The 12213-nt window shown below is 36.6% G+C and overlaps 2 protein-coding genes across 2 annotated transcripts; both read left to right on the top strand.

Moving 5' to 3' along the window:
* The first annotated feature begins 217 nt into the window (after positions 1–217).
* On the top strand, positions 218–3352 carry LOC113339857 (phosphatidylinositol 4-kinase gamma 4-like). Its single transcript, XM_026585082.1, has 2 exons — positions 218–2182; positions 2536–3352. Exons 1-2 carry the CDS (start codon positions 782–784, stop codon positions 2905–2907), a joined length of 1773 nt encoding a protein of 590 aa, XP_026440867.1. The 5' UTR covers positions 218–781; the 3' UTR covers positions 2908–3352.
* A 1222-nt stretch (positions 3353–4574) lies between these two features.
* Positions 4575–5486, top strand: LOC113339793. Its single transcript, XM_026585019.1, has one exon. It carries the CDS (start codon positions 4771–4773, stop codon positions 5368–5370), a length of 600 nt encoding a protein of 199 aa, XP_026440804.1. The 5' UTR covers positions 4575–4770; the 3' UTR covers positions 5371–5486.
* The last annotated feature ends 6727 nt before the right edge of the window (positions 5487–12213 follow it).

Below are 12213 nucleotides of genomic sequence, written 5' to 3'. Positions count from 1 at the left end.
GTAATTACGATCACCACCCAAGGGCATTTAAGTAATTAGTCCTTCAGCTCCTTCGACGAAGTTCCTCTTAGCTGTCAGATAAACTTTAAGAAAATGAATTAAAAAAATCAGAAAAAAAGAAAAGTCGTTAACATTCCGTTACGTCAACGGTTAGTCAAGGCTTCATCTTATAAATATAGGCTTTGCTTCTCTGATCAAGTCTTTCTTCTTCCTCCTAAACTCACTCCATCATAATTCTTCTTTCCAAATTTAGAGAGCAAAAAATCAAAATCAAACTCAATCAGAAGAAGAAATTTCAATTTCCAAACCCTAATAACTCAATCAGATACATACCCAATGGAGAAGAAATTCAAATTCACTTCTTGATCATCATCATCAGCAGCAGCAGCTCAAGATTGTGCTTACTTGGTAAGAATTTCTTGGTATTTTGAGTTATTTCACTTCTGGGTTTGGTTGATTTGTTGAGGGTTCTTTAAAGGGTTTGGTTGATTTGTTGTTGGTTCTTCAAAAGTTTTGTTTGATGAGTGGGAAAGTTTTGATTTTGAAATAGTGGGTTTGAGAAATTTGAGGGCATTATCCTAATTTCTTTGATTAGGGTTTGTTCTTGAGTTTTGTTGTTTGGATTAAAGGGTTTGTTTTGATTTTTAATTAGATCTTCAATTTGGGTATTCAGTAATCAAGATGGGATTTTTCTAAGGGTTTGTGTTTGTGAATTTCTTTTTTCCAATTTGGGGAATTAGAAACAGGGGATTTGTGTTCTTAAGTTTCTGAACTGATAAAAATGTCTAGTGCTGGTGCTACACTTAGGATTAGAGATGAGTCAGTTCATTACCCTGGTTATTTTCATGGATTACCTGGTTCAGGTAAAAATGAATCCATACTTATTTACCTCACTGTTGGTGGTTCTGTGATTCCGATGCATGTCTCGGAGTCCGATTCGATTGCATCAGTCAAATTAAGGATCCAGACATGCAAAGGTTTTGTTGTGAGGAAGCAGAAGTTAGTCTATGAAGGCCGAGAGCTGGCTCGGAACAATTCTCTTGTGGGAGATTATGGTGTCACGGATGGGAATGTTCTTCATTTAGTCCTCCGGTTATCCGAGCTTCAAGTTATTACTGTTAGGACTGTCTGTGGGAAGGAGTTTGAATTTCAGGTTGAGAAGTGTAGGAATGTAGGTTATGTTAAGCAGCAGATTGCCAAAAAGGGTGGAAAAGATTTGGTGGCTGACAAGGATCAAGAATTGGTGTTTAATGGTGAGAAGCTCGATGATGATCAGCTTCTTATCGATGATATTTGTAAGGATAATGATGCTGTCATTCACCTCTTGGTTAGGAAGTCTTCGGCAAAAGTTAGGGCAAAACCTGTTGACAAAAATTTTGAATTGTCAATTGTCGCATCAGATTCGAACGAGTGTAAAGAAAAAGAAGCAGTAGTTGTAGAGAAAGAAGTGGAGAAGCCGCAGAAGAAGAATGACGAGCTTCTAGTTGTAGATAAGAGGAAGCCTCTTAGCAGAGATTTCCTGCTGGAACCGCTTATTGTTAACCCGAAGATTGGATTGTCTCCCATTATTAAGGATATGATTCATTCTTCGTTTGTGGGGTTGGAGAAAGGGAAACAGCCGGTTAGATCTTCTGAAGGTTCTGGAGGAGCTTATTTCATGCAGGATCCTTTGGGTGATAAGTATGTCGCTGTGTTTAAGCCGATTGATGAGGAGCCAATGGCTGCGAACAATCCCCATGGGTTGCCCTTGTCATTGGATGGTGAAGGTTTAAAGAAGGGGACAAGAGTTGGAGAAGGTGCACTAAGGGAAGTTGCAGCATATATTCTGGATCATCCTAGAGGCGGACCACGATCATTCAGGAGTAATGAACTTGGCTTTGCTGGTGTCCCGCCAACAACCATGGTTAGATGCTCGCACAAAGGTTTTAATTACTCTGATTCTTACCAGTATGCAGCAAAGAACTTCAAGATTGGATCGTTGCAGATGTTCATGAACAATAGTGGTAGCTGTGAGGATATGGGTCCTCGTGCCTTTCCGTTGGAGGAAGTACATAAGATCTCTGTGCTTGATATGAGGTTGGCGAATGCTGACCGTCATGCAGGCAATATCCTATTAAGCAAAGATGAGGAAGGTCATACCGTGCTCATTCCAATTGATCATGGATACTGCTTGCCTGAAAATGTAAGTTCACCTCTCGCTTCACTCTTTGTGAATCAAATTTATTTATCTGTTCAAGTCAATTTTGTTATGTATCGGTTTATTGTTCGACTTTAGATTGTTATTTGTAGTTTCTCAATAATTTCAGGGTATACGCATCAGGTTGTTCTAGTGTTATGAGGCATTAGGATGATGTAGGTAGTAAGGGGTATGTTTGTAGCCTTGTAGGAGTATAGGGGCTTGAGAATTCTGTCATGAAAGGAAAAGCGTATGATCCTCTAACTAAAGTACTGAATTCGTGTGTCTCTAGGAACCTTGGAATGAATTGTATGTATCGATATTAACATCTCTTTCTCCATCTTCTCCTGTACTTGCAGTTTGAGGACTGCACTTTTGATTGGCTCTATTGGCCTCAAGCTAAGCAGCCTTATGCCCGCGACACTATCGAGTACATTATGTCACTAGATGCTGAGGCTGATATCGCACTTCTGAAGTATCATGGATGGAATGTTCCGCTGAAGTGTGCTCGCACTCTCCGTATTTCCACCATGCTCTTGAAGAAGGGTGCAGAGCGAGGGTTCACTCCATTCACCATTGGAAAGATCATGTGCAGAGAGACCCTAAAGAAAGAATCTGTGATCGAGGAGATTGTCTCTGAAGCACAGGATTCAGTTCTCCCAGGCTCAAGTGAGGCTACCTTCCTCGAATGTGTTTCCCAGATCATGGACCGCCGTCTCGACGAGCTCTAACTCAAAGAGCTGACATAACACGAGGTACTTGTATATGTAGATATGAATAAATAATATGGATATTCCAAAGGTACATATTGATGTATGTGAATGATGGGTCCATTTTCGGATGGACGGCTTGATGTATGTTACTTTTACTAGGCTGCTGAAGATTGTGACCCCCTCTTACGAACTCTATCGTTTACAACTGTTCGTCTGGTTAGAACTTTTGTGTGCGAACACCATTAACAGGTCTCTTTTTAGGAATGCTTGTTGGTATTAAAACAGTCCTTTAACAATTTGTTATTCGGTTTTTTCTTTATTTGTAACCAATCTATGAGATTGACAGTAAAAAAAGAAAAAAAAAAAAAAAACGCATAAAGATGGTTTGTTGTTTAGTTGCTTGGTTATGTTGCTGCTATATGAACCTTGGTATTGAACTCTGAAGGATGGTTTTTAATAGATATTATGTTTTTTAGTGTAGTACTTTTGTCTGTCTGCGTTATGTATCATGAATTTCGCAGCAACTGTTGAAGCAAAATTGTGGCGTGGGTACTCAGATATCGGTTTTTGAGTGGGAACCTATGCATTTTGCTTGTTTATAGTACTCTTCATAGTAGTGGTATATCAGGTTATATAAGGTTCCCATGACTTGGGATTTGCTGTTGCAGAACCCCAAATTTGTGAAAGCTTGAAACTCTGAACCATATGTTGATTTTAACCCCCTAGAATTGACCCTTAGGAAGGTAGAAAAGCATATGTAGTTTATTTTTAACTGGCAAGACCATATCTTGGGTGGTAACAAGCATTTCAACGGTTCTGTTTTGGTGCCCTGCAACTGCTGTTGTCTTCTGTGAAACACTGAAAGACACTTTGTAGCAAAGTTTGGAGAATGGAATGAGAATGACATACCATCTGCAAAACAACCTTTGCTTGCCATTCTTTTGCATAACTAAGATCCTCACCACTTCAACATGTGATGGTCTAGGAGAGTAGTAGGTCCATGCATCCAATAATATCCTAAATATCCAAATAGGCAGCATATTTCATCTACTAGGTTCAAGCAAGCAGAGAAAAAGCACCACCATACCACTTGGTTGGTTGCATAGACACAAAACTTCTTCCCTTTCCATGTACATCTTCATAGGATAGGATAGGATAGGATTGGATTGGATATGTCTATGTCTTAACCTGGAATTCTTTTTCATCTAGTACTAGCAGCATCACAACCAACAAGCGAGAAATATGAACAACAACGTTCAGTTCAGTTAGTTAATTTGGAAGATTTTTTCCTTCGTGTCTAGTACTAATGCTGCTCAGGGGCGGAATTAGGAATTGAATCTTTGGGATGCTTCAAACAAGTTTTATGTGTACTTGGATATATTTACCCTGGCTTGACCATTGATTTAAGATAAAAAGGGCTAAACATTAAGACTAATGTAATGAAAATAATTTAGTTGGTGTGGCTTAAGCCAGGTTAAGTCTGGCTGTAGTTCCGCCCCTGATGCTGCTAGATCAAAAATATCCAAACAATAGATTGTTCGGATAATGATGTGCTAGATAAAAAATATTCGAGAACTGATGTTGCTAGATAAAAAATATTCGATAAAAAATACTCTTTGTGTTATTTATATCTGGTGATTTACAAGTTACCACCTTCCCAGAAGGACAATAAAAAAATTTCTTTTGTCTTTGGTGTGAAACTCAGTCAACTCACTCAAGTGAGTCAAGCCTCCCTTTCACACACAGAATACATACAAAGGCATCACTTCCTTCTCACTCACTCCCTTAAAAATCAAAACCCCAGAAAATTCCTCCCTTCTCTCTTTTACTTCCTCCAACTTCCACTCCACCACCAGGACCACCACCACCCACTCCACCACCATGAACAAGCAACACAGATCATCAGGGAGCACAAACTTCGCCTCATGTGTGGTAGCAACAATTTTCATAATCTTCATCATAATCATCCTTGTAATCCTATTCTTCACTCTTTTCAAACCAAAATCACCACAAATTTCAGTAACATCAATCCAAATCCCATCATTTTCACTCTCAAACAACACAATTACTTTCACCTTGTCTCAGTATGTTTCAGTCAGGAACCCAAACAGAGCTGATTTCCAACACTATCATAGTTCACTTCAGTTGATGTATTCAGGTAATCAAATTGGTTTTATGTTTATTCCTGCTGGTAAGATTGATTCTGGTAGAACTCAGTATATGTCTGCTACTTTTACTGTTGATGATTTCCCATTGTTGCCACCTTCATCATCATCTTCATCATTGTCTTCAACATCAACTGTGAGTTCTTCTGGTTCTCAAGGGTCAGTTGGATCACCTACTATAGAAATAGAATCAAGAATGAAAATGAGTGGGAGGGTTAGAGTTTTGCAAGTTTTTACTCATTCTGTTGATTCTGAAATTACTTGTACTGTTGCTGTTTCTGTTAGTGATAGATCTATTCTTGGGTTCCATTGCTGATGATGATGATGATATCTAGTTTACTTATTATGATCAGAAAAAGAAGAAAATTGTAAAGAAAAAAATATGTTTGGTTCAAATTAGATTATGATTGAATGAAATTGGTGTTATTGGAATTGTGGGTTTGTTTGATCTGATCTACAGTTTTGTGATCTGGGTTTTTAATTTTGTTCCTGAATTTTGGATCTTTTATCTGTTTTTGAGGAGGAAAATGTCAAAAACTTCAGTTTTCATGTTTTGTTCTGTTGCCACGTTGTATGACAGTTACTGTTGCTAATTAGCTACCAACTAGCAAAGTGTAGTCGGCAAAGAACATTAGAAATGCGGAATTAGCGTCCGAGCCTGATTGATTACAAGTATAAGCAAAATTATAATTAATTACTAGTTTAGAAAATACCAGTACTACTAAATATTGATATCATTTCAACGATCCAACGACCAGGATCGGTGGTATTTTTTTGTCTTATATGAAACCGTATCAGCCCCTAATAAAACTGGTATCTAAATCACGAGGAATTGAATGCGGAAAAAGAAGTGGAGAATGGGGCATATAATGGGCCTATAGTTAACCACTTGTTATGCCTTAATCTTACTTTAATTTTATGCTGGTTTTGGGGTTTGATAACTTTGTCTAAGGAATATTTTTTTTTTTTTTTTTGAATGAAGGGAAAATTTTGGATTTGGGTTGAAATGTGGAGTAGAAAAATTGTTTTTGACTGAAATTTTTGTTTAAAGAAATAAAGAAAAAGTAAAAGATAGATTGGAAGAAAGAAAGAAAACTTCAAGTGTAAATCAAGGAAAATTGAGGGCCTTGAATCAAGACATGTTGGGCCTACAAAGCAACAGAGAAAGTGTTAAACAATTCATCTTTTTCTATTCAATGTATCGTTGTTTTCCATTAGTGAATGGTGGTATAAAGGACTATTTGTTTACCCTGACCAGCTCCATGACTGTTTGTTCTTAAATATTGTTCATTGCATGTTTCATCTATGGAAGGCTTGTGGTTGCTTGGTTAAGATAACTTCCGAGAAATTTGATAACCCCTGTAACAGTTTTAATGAAAAAAATGGATCATCTTGCACTGTGATGCAGATTATAACAATTTAGGCATAGATTTACGCAATATCTTCAAATGTGAGTGCAAAATGTGTTGAGAGGATGAGAGATTGAACGGAAGGCAATAGTGCAAGATTAGAGACAAAGTGTGAAAAGGGCAAGTGACTTTTGGTAGTGGAATTTGCTTTTGGTTGAAGAATATAGGGGGAGAGTGGGTTTGTTTAAAAAGAAGAAGAATGACTACTCTTGTGAGTTATCATGATGATTCTGTGAGGTTTGTTGGAGTAGGAGGCGTGTGATGAGTTCTTGCTTGAATTATCCATCTCCATCTCCATCCACATTTACAGTAACCATTCCTAATCTTGACTGAGCTTCTTTTAGTATATGAAATGGACAACAAAGAAACAAGATATAGAGTTCAAAGATGAGTTTGATGTAATAATTACCTTTTCCATTTTTTTAACTGCAGTGACGACAATTTTTACTGCCTAGTTAAATCTTCTTTTGAGTTGTCCAAATAAGTTGCGCATAATTGTTGGACACTGGACAGTACATTTTTGAAACCTCGCTTTTGTGCCCATGGTTTACAATATGGGATTTTCATATTGCACAACTTGTCGCGCGTGGTTGGGGACATTCACTTTTCACCAGAGAAAGATGTACCTACCTTATAATTAAGCTTCTCTAGGACCGTGAACCGATTTCGAGAGCATTAGGCGTCATACGAGAGATTCACAGCACAACTGACGGCTTAAAAATAGATGTCCTCATTGAACATTATTTAAAAAAGCAATTACCTTGCATGGTTCGGTAGTAAGTTTTTGGCATTGATAGATTTCTATCGAATATGCCGGCAGTAAGTTACGGTGTTGAATGTTAGTTACCAAGCATGCCGGCACCATTTTCCGACATGAACTTTATCAATTCCGGCATGGTCTTCATCACTTCCGGCGATGTAAAAAAATTTATTTCCGGCATGATATTCATCACTTCCGGCGATGTAAAATTTTTTATTTCCGGCATGGTCTTCATCACTACCGCCATGGTCTTCATCACTTCCGGCATGATCTTCATCACTTCCGTCGATGTAAAAAAATTTATTTCCGGCATGGTCTTCATCACTACCGGCATGGTATTCATCACTTTCGGCGATGTAAAAAATTTATTTCCGGCATGGTCTTCATCACTGCCGCCATGGTCTTCATCACTTCCGGCGATGTAAAAAAATTTATTTCCGGCATGGTCTTCATCACTTCGGAATGTTAAAGAACATAAATCGTTTTCAAAGTGAGGAGCCGGTAGAGAAGGAGAAGAGAATTTGAAAAGGAGCGGGGAGAATTTAGAATTTCAAAGGGAGTGGGGAATATTTAGGTTTCAAATCCCTAGCCCCAAAAGAGATTAATAAGAGTTGAAGATGGAAATGGAGGATATGTTTTTGTTTTTTGATTTTAAGTTTTTTAATTTTTATTTTGAGGGAAGGGTGTTTCAGTATTTTCGCTCCAAAAACACCCCTTAGCAGACACCTTTGGTTGGCAGAAGTAATTCATATCCCGCAATTAGTTTTGATATCCTCAATTGTGGGTTCTTATTAATAGCCCGATGAAAATATATTTAAGAAATTATTTTTCGATTTCTGGAAATACAAAACGAAAAATTTGCCTTCTTAAAGAATAATGTTTATGATATTTGAGATTAATTTCTGCTTCTGCGCGCACTATTTCTGCTTCTGGTATCCAAACAACCTTTAACTCTTCGCATAGTATTTTTGGTCGAGGAATTTGCTCTTTGGTTTGAAGAATAATACAGGAGGAGTAGGTTTATTTAAAGGTACAAAATTTGAGTTTTATTAACTCTTCTTCACATCATTATTTTAAGAAAACGATTGCTCTTATCATGATGTGCCATGTGAGTAAGTTCTTGCTTGAAGTATCCATCGACATTTTGAGTAACCATCCCTAATCTTGCTTGAGCATTTTTATTATTTAAAATGGACAACAAAAACAAGATAAAGTTGAAAGTTAATCTTGATGTAATAACCTTTATCCACTTACTGCAATGTCAGTTTTTACTGAGTGGTTAAATATTTGGAGTTGTGTCCAAATAAGTTGCATATAATTGTGGGACAACAGTTGTACGGTTCAATTTGACGCTTGAAATGTAGAACAAAATAGTAAATACAGCTCAAAGTTGATTTTGATGAATTACTTTTGTGCTGCAAGATAATTTAACCCGGCAGGTTAAAATTTTGAGCTGTGTCCAAAGATTACAATTGCCATGTACGGTTTAATGTGACTTTTTTAGCCATTGGATCGGATTCTAGGGGTTTAATCACATGCGGATTTGCAGACTTGACAACTTTTGGCCAAGTATTGATGATTGGTGTCTCACTTTTGTGGCTTTGATCGAGCCACATACCCAAGCAAGGAGGACCTAAAATGCTTCACCAAATGTGCTCTTCTAGCCTGCGGGGCAGAGGCAACCCTAGACATGTGTGGTCAGTTACCCACCCTTAAAATGAACAAAAACTCACTATTGATTTACTTCTTAAATATAGCCCATACTTTTATTAATTATAACCCATTTAATTTATAATCCATATTTTTTTTCAAATTTATTAATCATAGCCCAAATCATAACCCATTTTATTCACTTAAGTGACTCATTAGTCTGATTTATGGGCTATGAATAATAATACAAAATGTCAAACTTAAAATTATAGTCTCAATATACTGACTAAAGTCAAATGGGTTACGGTTAATATAAGTGTGAGCTATATTTGATAGAAGCCCACTTTTTTCGTTTAAAGATTATGACTTGGTCGTTAATATAATCGTTAATCCTTTTTGTGTACACTCCTAAAAAGGTACAAATTTGAGTTTTATCACCTCTTCTTCACATTATTATTAAAAAATGAATGACTACTCTTGAGTTATCATGATGATTCTGTGAGGTTTGTTGGAGTATAGGAGGCACGTGAGTTCTTGCTTGAATTATCTATCACATCCACATTTTCGGTAACCATTCCTAATCGTGATTGGGCATTTTTATTACTTGAAATGGAGATTAAAAACAAGATACAGTTCAAACCTGATTTTGATGTAATTATTTTTTCCAATTTTTCTAAACTGCAGTATGGGCCGTACCTAGAATTAAGAAAAATAAAACTATTACTGTGCATTGTAATTTCTACAAACTCTAGAGTTTTCTATAGAACCATAATATTGGGCATACCAAAATCTTTCAAGGCATACTGGATGAAGATAAAAAAGGTTGTGAAATAGCAAAATCAGATAACCCCTTAACCCAAAAAATTTTTAATGGAAAATCTGCCCTTTACGTATTAGTGTTAATAATCTTGATTAGTGATTAAATATTTTGTTTAGTGATTAAAATAATTTTCAGAATTATAAGAGTTGTTTAGATGAAAAATTTGAGGATTAAGAAGGAGAGAAAGAGCCGAACATAATTTTTTAATTTCTGGGTTGAAATATTGTTACTGGTTCGGCACATATGGAGAATATCGTATCAGCCGAAACCTCTTATGTTTAAGGTTCGGCACATAATATGATTATAGTCTGAGCCGAACGTGAATTTGTAAATTTTTGGGTTAAAATATTGTTCGTGGTTCAGCACATATTGAGGATATCGTATAAGCCGAAACCTCTTATGTTCAAGGTTCGGCACATAATATGATTATCGTCTGAGCCGAACATGAATTTGTTAATTTTTGGGTTAAAATATTGTTCGTGGTTCGGCACATATTGAGGATATCGTATAAGCCGAAACCTGTAAATGTTTATAGTTCGGCACATAATGTGATTATCGAATGCGCCGAACCTTGTTATTATATTCCCTTTCTAGTGTTTAACCTTGTGATATTCTTTGTAGATCGTGCTTGGACCCATGGAAAATCAACCTGTCCAGTAGACATAATTCACGAGGATACCAAGGATCACTTCCAAAATGATTTGGTATGTAAGAACCTTTTGTTTACCTTAATGTTGTCGGAATATTCCAAAGTTTTTCTTACAAATTACTTGTTTTGGAATGAACGTAGATATGGAAAACTAAACCAGAAGTTCTGGATTGGCTTGAGGAACACGCGATAAAGATAAATTGTGTACTAGTTAAAGGAAAACAAAGCCTATGGGATCGGTTTGAAATTATTTGTGAGCGTAGTCACACACCTTTTCCTTGCCCACCCGGAATGCGCCCAATTGGCTCTATGCTTCCCACAAGTTATTATATTGGATTGCACGTACAAGACTAATAAATATGGAGAATACCAAGGTCCATATTAAACTCATTAAAATCAATTAGATCTTATCTTCAACTTCAAGAGAATGAAAAGACAAACACAACGCAAAAAGAATGAGGTCATTCCGACATCGGACGAAAAAGTTATGGACAAAACAAGATCGAAAAACTTGAGTGTGCAAAGAGAAGGTTCGACTGATAACTCAATAACACGAGCTAGCCGAACCTAGAGCCTGCAAATCAATATTTTTGAAGTGTTTACATAGAGAGGTTCGGCTTGAAAGTGATCTAATCGAGTCAGCCGAACTTGACAACCACCTGGGGTAAATTTCACTTCTCAGGTTCGGCCGGGAAGGTTTGCAAGGTATTAGACGAACCTGGCACTGTTCTGGGACGTATTCAATACACATTTTGGGGTTCAGATAGAAATTGACATTTACGGTTTAGCCGAACTGTTCATAGACACTTTCAGGGAGAAATTTAAAGAACAATTCGGCTCAAAACTCAACTCAATTATCAGCCGAACCCGTTACTGTAACCGTCAAAAACCCTAAGTTTTTAGCAATTTAACCCATTCAATCCATGAAAAACAACAAATAAAAGACTGGGTTTGTAGGGAATACCTTATTATCCTCATTTTAGTATTTGGAGCTTCAAATGGTTGAATTTCCGATTCAATTTCCGGTTCAATTATAGTTTTTACACCTTCATCTTCAATTGGTTCTTCTTCTTTAATTCATGGATTGGAAGAGGATTTAGAACACCTGACGTTTGCTTTTTTCTTTGTCGATCCATTATATAGTTCAATTTAACCGATGATCGAATTTTCACGAATCGATAATTAATTACAGTGATGAAAAAAAATCTGAGAGAAAAGGAAGGAGGTTTAGCTAGAGGAAGAAGAAGAGATGTTTAGGATAGTTTATTTTTTAATTTTAAGTTCAAGGGTATATAGGTAATTGAACTACCCAATAGAGACCCCTTATAAGGTCACCTAGGATGAGAAAACTATTTTGTATGCCTTGAAAGTTTTTGGTATGCCTAATATTATGGTTCTTTCTATAGGGGAAATTAGGGGGAGACTCAAAAAAAAAAAATTCTCATTCTCAGGCTCACAATTAATTTTGGGTACTGTGACACCCATAATTATTTCCGTGACACCCATAATTATATGAAATTATTAAAAACTTCTGCATGACGGATTATGCATCTGCATGACTGAGTTATGCATCAGGGGTATAATTGGAAACTCAACTTGGACATAACATATCTAAAAATCCGCACCTTAGAAATTTACAAATTTTATATGGTTGGAAATCTTTTAAAGAGAGCTATGCAACGAGTACAAACAACAATATCAAATTTTTGTTTTTCATGAAAAAATCGGAGGTGATCATCGTTTTAGGCAAAATTTTCGAAAACTTGATACATAACCATTATGGAGCCACCAAAAAGGATGCATAACGCATTATGCAGACGCATAACGAATTACGCAACCATTTTCTCGACTGCATAACAAAGTTATGCATC

This window comes from Papaver somniferum, unplaced genomic scaffold, assembly GCF_003573695.1.
Source record: "Papaver somniferum cultivar HN1 unplaced genomic scaffold, ASM357369v1 unplaced-scaffold_21, whole genome shotgun sequence".
Taxonomy (NCBI): Eukaryota; Viridiplantae; Streptophyta; class Magnoliopsida; order Ranunculales; family Papaveraceae; genus Papaver; species Papaver somniferum.
Note: the sequence above shows the minus strand (reverse complement) of the source record. Positions and strands in the feature narration are given on the sequence as shown.

What these genes read in the sequence shown, in the direction of transcription:
- LOC113339857 (XM_026585082.1), top strand. Translation starts at nt 782, where the DNA reads ATGTCTAGTGCTGGTGCTACACTTAGGATTAGAGATGAGTCAGTTCAT. An exon ending in GATACTGCTTGCCTGAAAAT is followed by an intron (nt 2,183 to 2,535) that starts GTAAGTTCACCT and finishes CTGTACTTGCAG; the next exon opens with TTTGAGGACTGCACTTTTGA.
- LOC113339793 (XM_026585019.1), top strand. Translation starts at nt 4,771, where the DNA reads ATGAACAAGCAACACAGATCATCAGGGAGCACAAACTTCGCCTCATGT.